General features: G+C 34.9%; 1 protein-coding gene across 3 annotated transcripts; it reads right to left on the reverse strand.

Annotated features, from left to right (window-relative positions):
- Positions 1-4745: 4745 nt before the first annotated feature.
- layna (layilin a) lies at positions 4746-20100 on the reverse strand. Of its 3 annotated transcripts, XM_021471687.3 has the most exons (8): positions 19882-20100; positions 19539-19556; positions 16675-16975; positions 15242-15399; positions 10484-10528; positions 8625-8702; positions 7481-7583; positions 4746-5712 (listed from the first exon to the last, which is right to left on the reverse strand). In XM_021471687.3, exons 1-8 carry the CDS (start codon positions 19955-19957, stop codon positions 5361-5363), a joined length of 1131 nt encoding a protein of 376 aa, XP_021327362.2. In that variant the 5' UTR covers positions 19958-20100; the 3' UTR covers positions 4746-5360. The 3 variants fall into 3 exon arrangements, with proteins under 3 accessions (XP_021327362.2, XP_021327363.2, XP_073807613.1); XM_021471688.3 differs by lacking the exon at positions 19539-19556; XM_073951512.1 differs by lacking the exons at positions 19539-19556; positions 19882-20100 and adding an exon at positions 17759-17988.
- Positions 20101-20134: the final 34 nt, after the last annotated feature.

Below are 20134 nucleotides of genomic sequence, written 5' to 3' on the forward strand. Positions count from 1 at the left end.
GTAGCTATTGGCATCAATATTTGTAAAGATTGTATTGAAGTCAACATTCTTCTAAATATATATATCTGGAACAAGAAGTCTGGAACAAATCGAGGGTAAGTTAATAGTCTATCCATATCATGTTGCAATATGGAAATGTGCCAGATGTCCAGTAAATAACTAGAAGTATGATAAAATGTAAATTGTAACACCATTTTCACTACTAGCCAGTGTGTGTTTATGATCATTATAACTATCAGAGAGTAGCTTATATTGTGATTATTACGAGCAACAAGCTGCTTAACACTCTCACTGTATCTGCTTAACCAAGCAAATGACATTAACTATCCAAATAATAGCTGCTTATTACTATTTATTTATTGAACTGATCTCTGGCTGATAACAGAGCACATTAAAACAATCATTTTCTAGAATGCTGCTTTAAAACAATGTTTAAGTTATTGTGGAAAAACAATATCAGGAAGCAAAACTGATCATTTTGCAAAAGCTAAAAGCCTCAACTTATGGCAAACCATTTCAACAGTTAACATATAAGATATTCTAGTACCTATTTTCATGCTACTTGTTATTTTTTTAGACTACTACAACTCGTTGTTTAGACTATACAGGTACAGTGCAAAGTATTCATAGTGCTTCACTTTTCCCACATTTTATTCCAAAATGGATTTAATTAATTAATTTCCTCCAAATTTTACACACAATACCCCATAATGACAAGGTGATTTTTTTTTAATTGTTGCAAATTTGTTAAAAATAAAAACCTGAAAAATCACACGTACAGAAGTATTCACAGCCTTTGCCATGAAGCTCTAAATTGAGCTCAGCTACATTCTGTTTCCACTGATCATTCTTGAGATGTTTCAGCAGCTTGGAGTAATTGTGGAGTAATTGTGGTAAATTTAGTTGATTGGACATGATTTGAAAAGGCATACACCTGTCTATATTAGGTCCCAGGGTTGACGGTGCAAGTCAAAGCACAAACCAAGCATGAAGACAAAGGAATTGTCTGAAGACCTCCAAGACAGGATTGTCTTGAGGCACAAGACTGGGGAAGGGTACAACAACATTTCTGCGGCTCTGAAAGTCCAAATGAGCACAGTTGCCTTAATTATCCATAAGTGGAACCACCAAGACTCTTCCTAGAGCTGGCCGGCCATCTAGGCTGAGTGATTGGGGGAGAAAGGCCTTAGTCAGCGAGGTGATTAGTAACCCGATGGTCACTCTGTCTGAGCTCCAGCGCTCTTCTCTGGAGAGAGGAAAACCTCACAGAAGAACAACCATCTGTGCAGCAATCCACCAATCAGGCCTGTATGGTAGAGTGACCAGACGGAAGCCACTCCTGCAGTGAAGCATGGTGGTGGCAGCATCATGCTGTGGGGATATTTTCAGCAGCAGGAACTGTAAGATTAGTCAGGATAGAGGGAGAGATTAATTGATTAATGAATTTAATCAGGCCCGTGCAGAGACCGTCCAAAGGGCATGTGCAGGATAAATTTTTTGAAGGGGGGGTGTGGTTGGGTGGGTGGTGTTGTCGCGCACGTAGTAAACAGCGGTGTTGTCACGCGGATTCTGATCAGCTGTGTTGTCGCGCGCCTATTGAAGGGCGGGACCGAGGGTGTGTCGCGTCACGGGGGCACTTTTGATCATTTTGGAAGGGCACTTTCTATCCAAGACTAAAAAGGGCATGTGCACTGCACAGGTTGAGCCCTATGTGTGCACGTGCCTGAATTTAATTCATTTTGGAATAAGTCTGTAACATAAAAAAACATGGAAAAAGCAAAGGGCGACTGAGGCTGGTGTTAGAGCATCAAGAACCACCACATACAGACGTCTGCATGACATAGGGTGCAGCTGTAGAATTCCATGTGTCAAGCCACTCCTGAAGCAAAAACAACAATAGAAGCATCTGTGCTGGACTAAATAATAAAAGTACTGGGGCCTCATGTATCAACGCTGCGTACGCACAAAAACTTTGCGTACGCCAGGTTTCACGCTCAGAATCGCTCACGTTTGGATTTACTAACAATGAACTGAACGTGGGAATGTGCGCAGCTTCACGGCAGCTTTCTGGCAGGCGTACGCACATTTTTTGTGCGTGTCTGTTTTATTTCCATTGGCGACTCCTAGAGGCAGTTGTGTTAAATTGCTCTCTACAAAGTGTCTGATCCTTGCAATGGCAGCTGTATGAGACGGGTTCAGCAGGTAAATAAGGCTTCCATACCATACATTTGACCAGCTAAACATTAAAGCACAATTTGCAGCAGTCGCCTGTTTTCCCAATGTAATCTGAGCGATCTACCGCACGCACATTGCTATAAAGACACTATCTGAAGATGAATTTGCATGCGTGAATCAGAAACATTTCCATTCAATAAATGTGCAAATAAAATATGATGCTTATTGATATGAACTTATTGATGATGTCTACTTGTCTTTCTCGTGATAAAAAGTTGGCAAAATCTGATATGTAGCGGGGGAAAAAACAAGAAAGAGTTCATTAGACGCTGGATTCGAGCCGCGTTCATGCTCGAACGTATCAATTCATGATCACAAGCGTCTTACGAGCGTGCCACTGAGACTGTTAGGCGTCCTGCAACATTTTACAGGTATAAACCACACTATTTGTTTTTTTTTTTTAATGCACTCACTGCGATATGTTCAGACCCAACTGTGTTGACCGCATCAGCTAAACTCTCCCACTCTATTTTTTTCTTTTGTTGTTAATTCCGAAGAACAAACTTGCAAATAACACCGCTTTTCTCCGGTCTACCTCCGAAAGCAGCACCTCCAATTCACATTCTGTTCAAAGTTTCTCTTTTTGCTTGCTTTTTCCATTGCTTTTTCGTTGGGTTTTGCCGTTAGCATAGTCATTGGCATATTCATACGGGGGAGGAGGCAGGGAGGGGTTATGTGCTCGTGCATGTTGCGCTCAGTTTCACATTCATTCAGATGTACAAAAGAATATGCGTGAGATTCGGCGTACGCAGTGTTTCATACATCTGAAATTTTTTCTGCGTACACACATTTACAGCTTTGTGCGTACGCAATGTTTTAGTAAGATTTCCACGCAAGTCTTCGTACATGAGGCCCCTGGTCTGTTGCCCAGTGGTCCCAAGTCTTCTTTTGAGATGAAAGCAAATTTTGCATTTCATTTGGAAATCAAGATCCCAGAGTCTGGAGCAAGAGCGGAGAGACACAAAAGTCAAGCTGCTTAATGTCCAGTGTAAAGCTTCATAGTCAGTGATGGTTTGGGGAGCCATGTCATATGTTGGTGTGGGTCCACTGTCCTTGTATCAAGTCCAAAGTCAATGCAGCGCTATACCAGGACTTTTTAGAATACTTCAAGCTTCCTGACAAGCTTTTTGAAGATGGTGATTTTATTTCAGCAGGATTTGGGACCTGCACACAATGTCAAAGCTACCGGTACCTGGTTTGAGGACCATGGTATCCTTGTTCTTAATCGCCAGAAAACTGACTGAAAACACCTGACTTTAACCCTATTGAAAATCTAGGGTCTAGTGTTGAGAGGAAGATGAGGGAACAAAGACCCTGAAATGCAGACGACCTGAAGACCAATATCAAAGCAACTTGGTCTACCATAACAACTTAACTGTGTCAAAAGCTGATTGCCTCAATGCCAATCCGCCTTGATGCTCTAAATAGTGCTAAAGGAGTCCCAGCAATGTACTGGGGACATAATACAGTACATCAACACACTTTTCAGTAAGCCAACAGAGCTATCTATCTGGTGAAATTATATTTATCTTGCAGTATATAACAGCAAAACAAAATATTTGTTGTATATATATATATATATATATATATATATATATATATATATATATATATATATATATACACATATATATACAGTTGTGATGTACAGTATACAAGTATGACAATAAATAATACATATTAAAATAAAAGAATAGCAGTACCTAATAAATAACTCATATCTATTCAACAGCATCTATTAAATAGGTACTAATATTAAATCTATTTAATAGGTGCTAGTATACATTGGGAAGATGACTAGTTAATGAAAAAAATATAATAAACAAGTACCAAAATGAAATGAATAAAATTGTAAATATTTGATATTTATGAGTACACTATCTAATAGATAAGCACTAGTATTTAATGATTAAGTATAAGTATATAATAATAAGTATTACTATTTAAAAATAGGTAATATTATACAATGGTCAGCTGAAATTCTTGATTCTACTTGGATGGAAGATGTGCAAAAAATGGTTTAATGCCCTGATAGTCCATTAGTAGTAACCATAGTAACTCAGTGACAGTTGCCGAAGCCTTCATTTGTCTGTGTAATCTTGAGGACTCTTACATGTGCTTTACGAGGGAGCCAATAGGGATTCAACTTGCAAATATGCTCAAAAGTATTTGTGAAGAAGTAGCTAACACATGTTACTATGAGCTACTAATATTCCTGTGTCATTTACACACATATGTGCGCTCACTCTTTTGGTCTGCATGTGACTGATTTAAAATGGGGAGATCTTTAATGTTGTAACTTACAATTTCAGTCAAATATTGTTCTGCAAAGAGAAATACTACATTTAATTGGTCTATTTCTTGGCAACTGACCAAGGAATAAGTAGGAAAATTAATGGTTTTGCATCAAGTAGATCTTTGCCTTCGTGTCAAGCTTTTAAAATCATTTAACTCATGGAAAACCATTGATTATCCCTTATGTATGCCACAATATAAACCAAAGTCACAACTGAAATGCATACAGCATTAGTCAAAATTTAATAGCTGATCTCAGTCACAAATTCACACTGAAGTCAATTTGAAAAATCTGAAATTTGTTACTAGTGATGACTGAAATAAGTAGTAAGTCCAGTGAACACTGGGGGACGCTTTTCGATCACACATTTTTCCTAATTTTTAAGCGCCTTATCACTAAACAAAGGGAATCAATGAGTAATATGTCAGGCATAAAATCGTAATTTTTATGATTATTATTATGATATTGCCAATAGCTGCTTGTAAATTCTACAGTATTCCTGGCAACCAAAATTCCCAGTAATTTTACAGAATTTTTTTACACTGTACTAGTATATTTTAAAATAGGTACTAGTACATAAACAATGAGTACAATTAGCAAATAAATAATTACCAGTACTTAGTAGAAGAAAATTGTATCTTAAAAAAATGGTACATTATAATATAAATGTTAAAACGGTTTGCCATATGCTTGTAGCATCGAAAATAAGGTGTGTATTGTAATACTGGATATCTAGCACCATAGAAAAACCTTAGGTGAGACAGCAACAAGCATTGTCATTCTTAACAGCAGAATATAGAAAGAAATGCTCACATGTTTATCCTCCATATCAGAAGCCATATAATTCATCCATCCAGCCCTGGTCTCTGTAGTATCTCCCGCTTCCTCGGCCTTGCAGCGTGTCGTACATATCATTGGTCACAAAGCCGCTCTCAGTGCTGGCCAGTGTCACAAAACCACTCTCTGTGTCTCTGCCTGTCAGGTTGTCATAATCTCCAGGTGGAGTGTCTGGAGAAGACCCCAGGAAGGAAGTGTTCTTGATGTCGGGCCGTGTGCCGGCCAGATCCGATTCATGCTGCCTTCGGATGACGTTATAGACGTCCGGGCTTGGGCTGTTGCATCTTTCTCCAGCGGCCCAGTATCCTGGGTCCTTTGGAGGAGTCTCTGTCTGTTCTTTCTTCCTGCATACACACACAATATGGTATGTGGTATTAATAGTATTGGGTGTAATTAGTCACAAAATAAATAGTTACTGTAACCGAATTTCTTTTCTTAAAAATACAAGGGATTCCTATTTTATTTCTAAATCTATTAATTACACTTATAATGTACTTGTCTTGTTTAAATATGTTTTGACTTCTCTTATCTCTATTACATAATGTTGGTGTTTTTAGTTTATTTTGAACATATACATTTTTATTAAGATCTACTTAATTATGTCTATTTTAGTGCTTTTTAACTATGCTTGATTGATAAGCTTGTTATTCTTGATGTATAAAATTTGTATTGTTTTTAGGGTGACAATTTTAACATCTGTGCAGGGACAATGGAATTTGCAGCAATGCTAATTAATGTACACTCTCCCTGTCAAATAAACAAACAAACAAATAAACAAACAAACAAATAAATAAAGGGCACCTATGATGAAAATTAGCTTTTGGAAGCTTTTTGGACAGAACTGTGGGTATAGTGTGTCCTCAGGCATATTGAAGTGACATATGCACAACAAGTCTCTTTATTGAAATTTCCTGATGTTAATATAGGACCTAAATCCCAGTGATTTTTAGGCCCACCACAACGGGACATAGGAGTGTGGTTATCTGCCCACTGAATTGATTGACAGGTGCCATGTCTCCATAACATGTATACAAACGTCCTCAGAACATTGTTTAGCAAAGAAACTGGGATTAAAACATATGCTACAATTCTCTGTGATCAGCTGTGTCTTAATAATTAGTTTTATAAGTTTAAAACATTTTTAAAACTGCACGTTTGTAATAAAGGCAGTAAAATCACCATGTTATTCTTAACTCTATAGTCACCATGGCCACATGGTGTCAGTAAACGTGCATGTGTGTGTGTGTGTGTGTGCGTGTGTGTGTGGCATTTGTGTGCGACTCCACCATAAATACATCAATAAACTTACTTGGTATTTTACTTGGCTGACCTTATTTCAGCTTCATCCCAGTCTGTCTCTATCTATGACTACTGTTTATCTTAAGTAACGCATGATGAGAAGCAGACACTAATGTAGGAGTGGTGGGCATGGACAATTTGGATTTAAAGCCACAGGCTACAAAAACAGCTAAATACTCAGAGACCAAAAAATGGGCAAATTCTGGAGGCTATAATAAATAAACTGATGAGTATTTTGAGCTGAAATTTTACAGACACATTATGAAGATACCAAAATCTTATCTTACATCTTGTAAATGGGGTAAAATAGGTGCCTTTTAAAGACTTATAATTAAAACAGAAAACATCCATCCACACACACTCTTTCAAACACACACTCATACACCACAGACAATTTAGCCAACCCAATTCACAGGTAACGCATGTCTTTGGACCTCGGGGGGAAACCGGAGCACACGGAGGAAACCCACGTGAACGCAGGGAGAACATGCAAACTCTACACAGAAACGCCAAGACTCGAACCAGCGACCTTCTTGCTGTGAGGCGACAGCACTACCTACTGCACCACTTCGTCGCCATGCTGAGATTTATACAGACTTTAAATTGTATTGTATTGAGTCAAGTAATTAAATGACTTACTGAGTGATTAAGTTTATTTTCTGACAAAGTCATTAGAAGAAGTATTTTAAATATATTTTTAACAATGATGAAATACTAACTGATTAATTACTTTTATGATTAACACTGGGTATTAAAGTTAACCTTTTTGTTGATCAGTGAAAAAGTGAAGTGATCAGTGGTGAAACAACGCACCTCTTTGTGAACAGCTTAAAGCAGAAAACTCCAGTCGCCACAACCAACAGCAGCAGAAGTGGTATGGTTGGCAGTACAATGTATGCAATATTGAGAGCGTTATCTGAAACAAAAGAAAGAACATGAAGCAGGATATTGATTAATGTGATCACTTGAGCCTTAATAGACAAACTCTTCAAAAAGTCTGAAAGGTTGTATGATGTTTTACGAAAGGTTTACTGTAGGCTGCATTCATTTAATGTTTTTTAAAGAAAATAAAAGCTGTTGCAATAGAAAATTAATTATCAGCATCTTTACTTGATCCTATAGAAATAATTATAATATTCTTAAGAGCAAGGTTAGATGAAATATGGAACTCAAAGAACTTTTAAGAACTATTCATGTTGGAAATATTTGTTCTGCTTACAAGTTTTGTGGAGACCAACAAACAATTTGAAAAAAGCTAGCACATCATTTTGAATACCACAATTTTACATATCAGGACATAATTAAAAAAATAAATATAATAAATAAATAAATAAATAAATAAATAAAAATATGGTCCTTGGCAGATCATAAAATTTGGAAAATAAAACTACAGATAAACAACATCACATAACATTTCACACTGTCATTATTTATTTAACAAAAAAATAATAATAATAATAATATAAATAAATAAAGCCAGAAATGCCATGGATGACAAAGATAACACAACCTATGTCTCAGATGCATGTAGACACATCATTTGATGAAAACATTTGGATTTAATAGAAATAGCCAATTTATATAACTATGAGCATGTCCTCACTTATACATTTGATCAGTTTAATAGTTGCCTTTTGAAAATATAAAATTTCTTTCAAAAACATACAACGTGTTTTCAACATTGTCAGCATAATGTATTTCAATTATAATTATTTCAATGAAAGCTAAATTTAAAAGGTATTTGTTATGTGTAAAAATCTAAAATACAGTAAAAAACATACTATGCAGCATATTATAGAAGAACATCCCAATCGTCAGGTGATCAGTGACACAAATATACTTACCTAATTAGTTTCTAAAAATAATGCATAATATATAAAGTTCTAATACCTATTTACTATTTCCATGCTTCTTTTCAAAGTGTTCTTTCACTTCAAAGTTTTTAGTAAAGATTCACCTGGAAGTCCAGACACAACCGTCCTTATGCCATCATCTTTCAATGTTACAGAGGGGTATCTGCGTGTTGGATGAATATCTGCAATGTAAGAGAATTAGTTTTTAGTGCATTATCTAGTGCAATGAATATAGAAGTACTGTCGGTAAATATGAAGATAAACGAACATTTACAAATAAACTGACAGTGTAAAAGAAAAAAAGATTGCTGCTGTAATTTCTTTAGTCGAATCAAACAAACTTTTCTAGTCCAAAATCGAACAAAAGATGCTCAGGGGTAGCTTAAATAATGTGTCGATGCTCTTTGAGCAAGGGATTCATCAGAATAATCAATCAAAATCAGTCCAAGGCACTCGAAAAATGTGGAAAAGGCCTTTATCAAAAATTGCTAAAAAGCCTTTATTCATAGCTAATCTTTAAAAAACCTACGCTTAAGCATTTCAGCAGAGAGCTGCCTTCATAAGGGTAACAGTAATAAGGTGCGTCTGGAGTTTATTTTGAATACTACGGTCTCATGACTCAAAAGAATATCTAAACAATACTAAAATAATATATTGAACAAGATCAACTCAATAATCATCATGAACTTTTCTAATCATTTCAACTCGCATGAATCAAACAGACTAAAAATATAAAAGTAACATAAAAAATGTCAATTTCATGACTTTATTAAATAATTTTTTACAGTGTACATGCAAGTTTCTTCTCAAATTGACACAAAATAGCATAACAAAAGATTAACCAAGATTAGTTATCAAATATTTTGACTAAGACTCCATCTATAATGCTATTTGAAGTTCTTTCTATTTGATGTCTATTTATTTTTAGATTATAATTATGAGGATATATTAAAAATACAATTCATAATCTAAATAATATGACTGAAAGATTATAATAAATGTTCTGAACTGAATTGAATGTTTTCAGAGATGTAATTGCATCTTATTTTGCCTTTGAATTATGATACATATTGCCACATAAACTGACAACCATTTATGAAAAGTTATCATACTTTGATTCGATTTATATCTGTTGAAACTTATATGTCATATTTGAATATGCTTGTGATGACCTATTTGTAATATTTACAATTAAATAGATTTTCTGTTCATTATTTAAAATACATTTTATTTATAATTGATTCTCATAAGCCATGAGTCCATCTTTTTTCCATATTTTATATTATTCTTTTTATTTACTGTATGCATTTGAAATGGAGCAGTGGGCTCTATTTAAATACATCTTTAGAAATAAAAAGATTTATTTTAAAGGTATTTCAATCTAACTTTATAATGACTAAATCATTTTAAGATGTATTGGGCCCCCTAGTGATTGACAACCCCTGCAATAGATTTAGAGAACAAAATAACTAGTAAAATATGAAGAGTTCAGATGCAAAAACTTCTAAATGCTGTCAAAAATCTTCTTCGAAAACTAGCATTTTTATTAGGCTCTAGTATTTAGGATCAGTAATTTAACTTTTAAGTCAAAGAATAAGTTCTTTTCATGGTTTTCAAAGTGAAATAACTCAACATAAACAAAGGAGGCTGAGAATAATGCAAATGCAAATATCAGACAGCACTTAGAGGTTTTTGCATCTGAACTCTTCATAAGCTCCAAAATTATTCATACTCCTGGCAAGTTCTGTATTAACGTTATTTTTATTCAACCAACAAGTATTTTTTTCTTGACTGGAAATGACACAGGCTTCTTACAAAAGAGAATAAGACGATGTACAAGAGGCATTTTATTTACTTAGTTTTTATTTACATTTAAACAAAAACCTAAGGTCAGAATTCGCCAGGGTTAGGAATAATTTCTGAATATATATATATATAAGCACACACAACATCCATAACATACCTTCATGTGTTTTGTTTTCAGCAGGATTGTGTGCAGGAGGTTTATCTGAAACATCACATGATGACAGTGTTATCACAAATGCCTCATAACAATACAAATATTAACTTTTAATTAAATTTGTACATTTTCTTAAGTAAATATGAATGGCTTCAAGAAAGTCACCAGTGAGAAATCATAAGCCTGATCGCATTGAAATATAATCAGTGCATTCCACATAGAATATATCTCCCTTTGAAGGGCACTTCGGAGTAAAAACTCACATCCGCCATATTAAAGTGTTGTTCTAAACCAAAGTGGTAAGTTTGGAAGCAATATTGATTTTGTGGGAATTTCTAAATACACAAAAAAATGATTAATCATTTAAACTTATATGCTTCAAAAATATTTAGATTGATGTTTTGGCGATGGTTGACTTAATAGGTGGTTTATTTTTAAACATGAACATTTTCACGTTAATCTGACCTACAATAATAATAATCTCTGACTATATTTAGGTCTTTTGTTCATTAACTCTGTGTATAGGAAGGTTCCATTTGTTAACAAAATCAGTTAATTGAACTAAAGTCAATGTAAAGACAACACAAAAGCAAAAATTGTTCTTAGGTAAGGTTAATTTGATTTGAATTTGTTATTATGCATTGAAAAAGAAAAGTAGTAATCACTTTATTAAATGGAGTTAATAACTACTAAAATTCAGTTTTTTTTTTACTTTAACACAGTTGAAACCAGAAGTTTACATACACTCTAAAAAAGGAACGTAACCATTTAAAAAAAAAATGAATAAATGTCTGATGGTAAACCATACTAAACCTTTTTGCTTAATGCTAGAATAATGAGAGATTTTTTTTTGATAACTTTTTTTATTAATTTCTAGAGAGTTTACATGCATTTCCTTGGTATTTTTTTAGCTTTGGTTTTAAACTATAACTTTGGTCAAATGTATTGGGTATCCATTATATATTCCCTATATTCACAAGCTTCTCACAACAGTTAGAAGGAATTTTGGCCTATTGTTCCTGACAGAATTGGTGTTACTAAGTCAGATTTGTAGGCTGTCTTGCTCGCACAAGCTTTTTCAACTCTGCCCACAAATTTTCTATAGGATTAAGATCAGGGCTTTTTGATAGCCTCTCCAAAACATACACTATGTTGTCCTTAAAACACATTTTAACTAATTTGGCAGTATGCCTAAGTTCATGGTCTTTTTGGAAGACCCTTTTGTGGTCAAGTTTTAATTTCCTGGCTGATGGCTTGAGAGGTATTTCTACATATTGTTCTTTCTTCATGATGCCATCAATGCTGTGAAGTGGACCAGTCCCTCCTGTAGCAAAACAACCCCACAACATGATGCTGCCGCCCCCATACTTCACAGTTGGGAGGCTGTTCCTAAGCTTGTAAGCTTTCCCCTTTGTCCTCCAAATGTAACACTGGTCATTGTGGTCAAACAATTCAATCTTAGTTCTATCAGACCACAGGACATGTCTCCAGTTGTTTCCCAGTGTATTTAGCAAATTGTAATCTGGCTTTTTTATTGATTCTGGCTTGTTGATTTTCCCATGTTGTCACACAAGGAACCAGTGTGTTTGAAGTTTTCCTTAAATATTATTCTAAAGCTGTGCCTCCGATTAACTTAAATGTTGTCAATTAGCCAATCAGAAACTGTCAAAACCTTGACACCATCATCTGAGCTTTTTCAGAGGCATAATAATTTTATTGCATGTAAACTTGAATTTCAAGAAAAGTTATAACAAACTATGCCATTATTCTGCTATTAAGCATAACAGAAAAAAATTTGATAAATCTAACTTACCTAAAAGAGAAAAAGTTTAGTCACATTAACATCTGACTTTTTTAAAAATGGTTATGTGCCTTTTTATATATTGTACTGTATGTAAACTTCCGGTTTCAACTGTATATATTTTCTAAAGTTGATTTTATTGCACAAAAGAGCCCCTATTATGGGTTTTTGAAAAAGACCTTCCATGCAGTGTGTAACACAGCTCTAAGTGAATGAAAGCATCCAACATAGGGTTAAATCTGAAAGTGCACCTTAGATTTTTTAAATAAAATATTCGACTCAGAGTTGCTTAAATGTTTTGCCATTCGTCCATATCTTTTGCCTGTTCTTATCGATGTCGACACGAAACAATACCAAATATGTTCTGTGCCGGGTCCAGTAAAACGTGAACACGCCTTTCCCTTCAAACACTAGTAGAGTGCGGGTGTGTGTGGAACCTAACATGACTGAAGATTAGTGGACATTAATGAGTAAACGTTCTGGTAAATGATGCAATAATCTACCCTGCAATGGGGGATTCATCGGCCATATGTTAAAGAAAGGATCAGAAAAGACTTTTGATGTATGGGACTATGCCAGACAGGAACTTTACGGTACACAGTTCATGGATCTTCCTCCATTTCACAAGTGTCAGTAAGTGTGATTAAAAGGGTTGCCCCTTGTTTTCTCTAGCTTGCAAAATATATAATTAATTGTGTTTTGTTATTTGCAATCGCTCCACACAGCTTGTAGTGTATTTGGTTGACTTTATATTCACATATCGCGCCTAAAACCACATTGAAAATGTGATGAAAGCTTCATCAACTAATTGCAAAAAGAAAATATGAAGTAAGCAGAAGCCTACTTCAAAGAGAATGAAGGATTTCAAAAGATTCAACTGATGGACATTTCAGGTTCCCATGTCCTAGGAAAGTTGTTGGTGTTGACCAGAACAATCCATTCACAAGGGTTCATCTTGAAGCTGTCACTCCAAAGGGTAAACCCTTCAAAAGGATTAGGGCACAGGTATGAGCCTCTATAAATGGTTTTTGTTTTACAGTTACACTGTTTGAGTGGTTAATTTATGTCTTTAACACAAACAGTAGCAAAAAACAAATGAAAATGAAACAAATGAAAAGCATTTTGAAGAGGTGGAACATGTCAGATTTTATAGATCATTTGACTGGTCAGAAAATTTGAAAATTTTTTCATTTCTTCTGAATGCTAATTTTGTCTTTTTTTTGGTGCACATTAGCTTATAAATTATGTTATGATTAAAAAACTGATAATAACATCTACACAAAAACTTTATTTTAAATTCAAAGGAACTTTAAGGAACAGTTCACCCAAAAAATGAAAGTTATGTTATGAATTACTAACCCTCATGTCATTCCAAATATCTGAGCCCTCTGTCCATCTTCGTAATGCAAATAAATATTAAGATAGAAAGGAATTAAATCCTAAAGTCAGCCCATTTCCTCAGTGGTTAAAATGGAACATTATGAAGCTAAAAGAACACAACAGTCTCAGTGTCAGTATAAAATGTGTTTTCATAAGCACTCTGCTCTGATATATACCCTGTCTGATGCCAGCTCAATTTTCTCAGTTTGAAACAAAGAACAGGCACATCTGAGATATATGTCAACAGTCAACAGCGCAACTGAACACAACACACATAAAGAGCACACCGCCATAGATATATGCACTAGATATCGCATAGGGACCCTGAACATGCGTCAACAGCACCGCCATATTTGTACAGTGCTCCCAGGACAAGTGTGATTCAATCGCACTAGTCAAAACAGTGTTATTACGTGAAGATGCTGGACTTTAGCGCTGTGTATGGGTGTAGTAACGAGCAAACAAAGAAAACAAAGCACAAAGGCAAAACATTTTATAGGTAAGACTTAGTTTTTTACGTTTTTGTACGTTATGAACTTTTGTGCTAAACAGGTAATGGTATTGATGATAATAGTCACTTACTGCATTCACCATAAGGCAAAGTAGTACAGTAACTCGCACTAAACACTCGGCTTATGCTAGTTTTGTTTAATAAAAACAGTAAACAATGCAAAAGAAATATGACGAGATGCTGCAGTGCCAGAAACTTGTATTATTGTTGACTAGTCGTTCATAACGGAGATTCATTCACAAACGAATCGCTCCCTCCGTCAGTATGTGAAGTGAAAGCAGGAGAGGAGGTGTGTTTCAGGACATGATTAGATGAAATTTAACAGGGAGAGTGGAAAGTACATTTCCATACACACAAACACAAGCTTTTTGTCAGGAATGCAGTGCGATCACTGATCCATCAATGTAGAAAAGTGATGTAAAATTATAAGTTTCGTAATATTAAAAAAATGGCATACTGACCTCCGGGAAAACTCCCGATCTTAGATATGTGTGTGTATTTGTGTAATTCTCTGTCTCTGGATGGCCACAGTCTTCCACTGAAGCTTGGTGCCGCATTCATTTCAAAGGAGCGCTATACTGTACTAAAATAGCGGCTCTATTGACGCATTCCTTCTAATATACAACAATAGGGCAGGCGACATCTTATGTATATATCTATGGCACACCGCTATCATGAATGTGTTCATAGTGACAATGACTTTATTTTTGTTTTACAGTATGTGCAAACAAAAGGATTATTCTAGTTTGATATTGCAAATGAATCACATGAATGAGGATGTTTTTTGGTATTTTTCTGGACTTTGAACCAGTCATGAACCTTACTGTCTATGGAGGATGAGGGAGCTGTCAGATTTCACCTAAAAATCTTAGTTTGTATTAAAAGAAGAATTAAGGTCTCAGGAGCCTGGAACGACATGAGGATGAGTATTTAATAATACAATTTTCATTTTTGGGGTGAACTAATCCGTTAATGCTTAAGTGTTACTGGTTTGTTCAAATCACCAAAAAAGGAACAACATCATTAGTAAAATAACCGATATCATCAGTAGAAAACATGCCTTACCAACCTTTGGTGTACTTGCAGATGAAGTTGTTTTTAGTTTCACAGTTGTCGTCATTCCACTGAAACATGTAAGCGCCACCCTGACCCGGAGGAGCAGAAGGCTGATGATACATCACAACACACACCTCAAACCCACACGAAGGCTCATCAAAGTGCCAGTTTCTGTATCATACACACCACACACACACACACATAGCAATTAGCAAAAGGACAGAAGTTTTGAAGGCTATTGATCAGTTAAGAGCTATAATTGTAGCACTAGGCCTGAGGGGATTGAACCCATTAATCTTTCCTCTAATATACTCCTGTGCGGATCTTTTTAACACGTCATGATATGTTGAGGTGCCAGAGATTTGGAATAAATCTCATATTAGAAATTTCTAAAGAAGGTGAAGGTCTTGATACAAAAAGTTTTAGGGCCCTATTTTAATGGTCTAGGTGCACAATCTAAAGCGCATGGGGCAAAAGTTTAAAAGCTATTCTTTTTTTATTTCATATATTAAGTCCTTGATTATGTTACTCCCAAAATAATTCTGCATAACCCCACAGATTTTTGACAAAGCTTTCTGCAGAAATACCAATATATATATATATATATATATATATATGAAAGTATATCTTAATATGAATGTTTTTCTCCAACAGTTAAAACAGAAATACCTTTAAATATACAACATCATTTTCATGCACAACCATCTCTAGGGTTAACAGAGAATGGTCTGAAAATGAGAAAATATCCAGTGAGCAGCAGTTCTGTGGGCGCAAATGACTTGTTGATGCCAGAGGTCAGAGGAGAATGGCCAGACTGGTTCCAGTTGATGGAAGGTACCCAACAGTAACCCAAATAACCATTATTAGAGTATTGTTGCTGACCATGTCCATCCTTTTATGACCACAGTGTATGCATCTTCTGATGGCTACTTCTAGCAGGATAATGCACCATGTCATAAAACACGAATCATCTCAGACTGGTTTCATGAACATGACAATTAATTCACTGAACTCAAATGGCCTCCACAGTCACCAGAACTCAATTGAAATATTGGAGCACCTTTGGGATGTGGTGGAAAGAGAGATTCGTATCCGTATCATGGATATGCAGCTGGCAAATTTGCAGCAACTGCTTGATGCTCTCATGTCAATACAGACCAAAATCTTGTTTTCAAAATATTTCCAGTACCTTGTTGAATCATATGCCATAAACGATAAGGTAGTTCTGAAGACAAAAGAGGGTCCAACCTGGTACTGGTAATGTGCACCTTTGGTTATTGTATATTTCTTTTCCTTTTTTTTTTTTTTTTAGTTCTTTAGATGTTGTTGTACTTCTTTCTGTGGTTATACATATTGCTTATTTATTTATCCCTTCCTTTTATGTACTTATATATATATATATATTTTTTTTTATTTATTTATTAAAAAAACATTGAGAAGTACAACCTGAAAGTTGCTGGGCTTCCATCCATCCAGTAGTATTTAGACGAACAGTTTCCATTCTCCTCATAGCCTCGCCCTTGATCCCTACGCAGCCCAATCCAGAAGTCTCCGTCTGATGCCTTCAGTTCATGGATGAAGGTCTCTATCAGTTTCTGCTCAGTCTTAGACTCGATACTGAGAAGGTCTCCACCATCACTTCTGCAGGCTCGACTAGCCTCTTCAAAGTTGAGTTTACGCCGAATGTCCTGGAAGTAGGCGATTTTATAGCAGGGCTTCTCAGTGCCACGTTTGCATATTTGCTGGCCTAGAGAAACACATCAGAGATGTTAGGAAAGACCAAAAAATCTTTGCAACTATCATAACCCTTTTGATTATTCTATTGTATAAATGTTAAGGTTAATAAAACTTACAATGATATAAAGATATAAAGATTTAAAAAAGCCATTTAAGTAGAATTACACTTTGTTAATGTCTTTTTTTTACATTGACTAGTGTAAGCAATGTTTTTATATTGCTTAAAATGTTACTAGAAAGAGTATTTAACTTGGATTTACTTTTAGTTTAACTCTGTTTTACTGATGCATATTAGTCAGAAAGTTACAGTATCAAATATAAAGAATCAGTAAGACAACTGTTCCAATTTATCAGCAGAAAATAAAATTAATTCACATTTTCTTCCTCTGTGAATTAAACCGTACAATTATAAATTATTGCATCAAAAAAAAATACTATGATTTATTTTTAATTGCTCTGTTGAAATTGGAAATGCAAACCATAATTATGGCAATAATAATAATAAAAAATAATCACATTTTAAAGTGCAAGGTTATATTAATAATAAGTTAATGTTAAGTACAGTGCATCCGGAAAGTATTTCTAGCGCTTCACTTTTTGCACATTTTTTATGTTAGTGTCTCAATTCAAAATGTATTAAATTCATTTATTTCCTCAAAATTCTACACACAATACCCCATAATGACAATGTTTTTTTTTTTTTTGAAATTGTTGCAAATTTTTTCAAAAATTAAAAACCTGAAAAATCACATGTACATTAGTATTTATTCACAGCCTTTGCCGTGAAGCTTACAGAAAAATGTCTGTTGCTTTGAAAGATGCAATGAGCACAGTGGCCTTCATCATCCGTAAGTGGAAGATGTTTGGAACCACCAGGACTCTTCCTAGAGCTGGCCGGCCATCTAAGCTGAGGGATCAGGGGAGAAGGGCCTTAGTCAGGGAGGTGAATAACCTGATGGTCACTCTGTCTGAGCTCCAGCGTTCTTCTGTGGAGAGAGGAAAACCTCACAGATGGACAACCATCTGTGAATGCAGTAATGGACAGAGACATCCTGAATGAAACCTGCTTCAGAGTGCTCCTGACCTCAGACTGAGGTGACGGTTCATCTTCCAGCAGAACAATGACCCAAAGCACACAGCCAAAATATCACTGTAGTTGGCTTCACAATAACTCGGTAAATGTCCTTGAGTGGCCCAGCCAGAGCCCAGACCTAAATCCTACTGAACATCTGTAGAGATCTGAAAATGGCTGTACACCATCCCTTTCTACAACCTGATAGAGCTTGAGAGGTCCTGCATAGAGGAATAGGCAAAAAATCCCGAAGACAGGTGTGCCAAGCTTGTGGCATCATATTCAAAAAGACTTGAGGCTGTAATTGCTGCCAAAGGTGCATCAACAAAGTATTGAGCAAAGGCTGTGAATAATTATGTACTGTACATGTGTTTTTTCAGGTTTTTATTTGTAATAAATTAGCAAATTCACAAAAATAAATAAATAAATAAAATCACATTGTCATTATGGGTTATTGCGTAAAGAATTATGAGGAAATAAATAAATTTTATCCATTTTGGAATAAGATTGTAACAAAAAAATGTGAAAAAATGAAGCGCTATGAATACTCTCCGGAAATGTCAACTAAATGAAAAAAATGGCAATCTATTTTTCCTTCACGGCCCATATAGTACAATATACCAGAAACATACATTTTCACTTAATAAAACCGTGACCGGTCCTCACTTAAGCTTATCATCCTCAAAAAAATTAAATAAATAAAAAATAAATAAATAAAATAAAACCATAAAAAAATAAGCATTAAAAATCATCACTGTCAGCTTCTTCTCTGTCAATGTCACATTTATGTCATAGCCTTATAGCATACCGCATGTAACTTTAATGCAAATGTGACAGGACAATTGTGAATTTCTTTGTATTTTACATTTGTAGCATTTATTTATAATTTATTCTTATTTATAAATTCTTAAGTATTTTTTTTTCGTTTTAAGAATAAAAATAATTAAAGCTGTATATTCAATTGGGCAGAGGACAAGCACAATAACAGGGTTTGTAAAATTTGTAAAGTGTTTTTAATAAAGAACAAAAATCTGAGAACCAAATGAATGGCATATTCCTTTACAGAACAAGTCAAAAATTAGTTCATTGTAGACTTTTTTGGGATGAAATATTTTTTATTCACTGTATTTATGTTTTTATTTCAGGGACAGATAATATACGTTTCTGGTAGAATGTCTCATATATTTATATTCATTCAGTTTTCTAAAATAATGATGTTATATCATTATCACAGTACCACACATGCATATAAAGGCACAGAAAGGCTACATGGTAAAAGCGTTTATCTTTTTGAATTTTTTCAATTATAATTGCTTGAGTAAATCTAGCTTTATCTCTCTCTCTCTCTCTCTCTCTCTCTCTCTCTATATATATATATATATATATATATATATATATATATATATATATATATATATATATATATATATATAACGTATGCACATAGTATCAACTACCACTTCATTTACAGAAAGCCATTAGTGTCTGCGGCAGAACATACCTCTGGGCTCATAAATGTCTGCGCCACAGGGAGGATGGAGTTTACAAGTGGTGGAGAAAAAACAGCCACTGGTTAAAGCATGGTCTAAAAAAGTCACTTTCAAAATGTATACACCTTAATTAAAGTTTATTATTACATGAGAAATGTTTATAAACCAGCGAGTGGAAAAAAGAAAGTTATTGAAAATCTTTTGGAATACATTTCTGCTTGACAAAATACCTGAAAGCTTATCAAAACAATATAGATTTCAAAACAAAAATCGATCAAGTATTATAAGATTCGTATTGTAAGACTTTAAATACTTTACAGTCGAACACAAATTCCTCTTTCACGTCCAACTTACCGCCTAGAAGCTTTGACGCGCACGCGGAGACGCTGAATAAAAGCAGCACGCAGCCACATGTCTTCATTAAATCCATTTGTTCACCTTTGATCAAACTTCAGTGGGTTTCAAAAGTAATTTCACGAAATGCCGAAAAAATGAAAAATGCAAATCCAACAAAGGGAGAGCTCCAGCAGGAGAAAACTGACCACCTGTCCGGTTATCCACTGAAATCTGTATGAACATACAGACGGGCAGATGCGAGACTCGGGCG

This window comes from Danio rerio, chromosome 5 (genome assembly GCF_049306965.1).
Source record: "Danio rerio strain Tuebingen ecotype United States chromosome 5, GRCz12tu, whole genome shotgun sequence".
NCBI lineage: Eukaryota > Metazoa > Chordata > Actinopteri > Cypriniformes > Danionidae > Danio > Danio rerio.

Coding starts and splice junctions, on each gene's coding strand:
- layna (XM_021471687.3), bottom strand. CDS start 19,957: ATGGATTTAATGAAGACATGTGGCTGCGTGCTGCTTTTATTCAGCGTC. Junction 8,703..10,483: donor TGAAAACAAAACACATGAAG/GTATGTTATGGA, acceptor CTTACATTGCAG/ATATTCATCCAACACGCAGA. Junction 7,584..8,624: donor GGTTGTGTCTGGACTTCCAG/GTGAATCTTTAC, acceptor CTTTTGTTTCAG/ATAACGCTCTCAATATTGCA.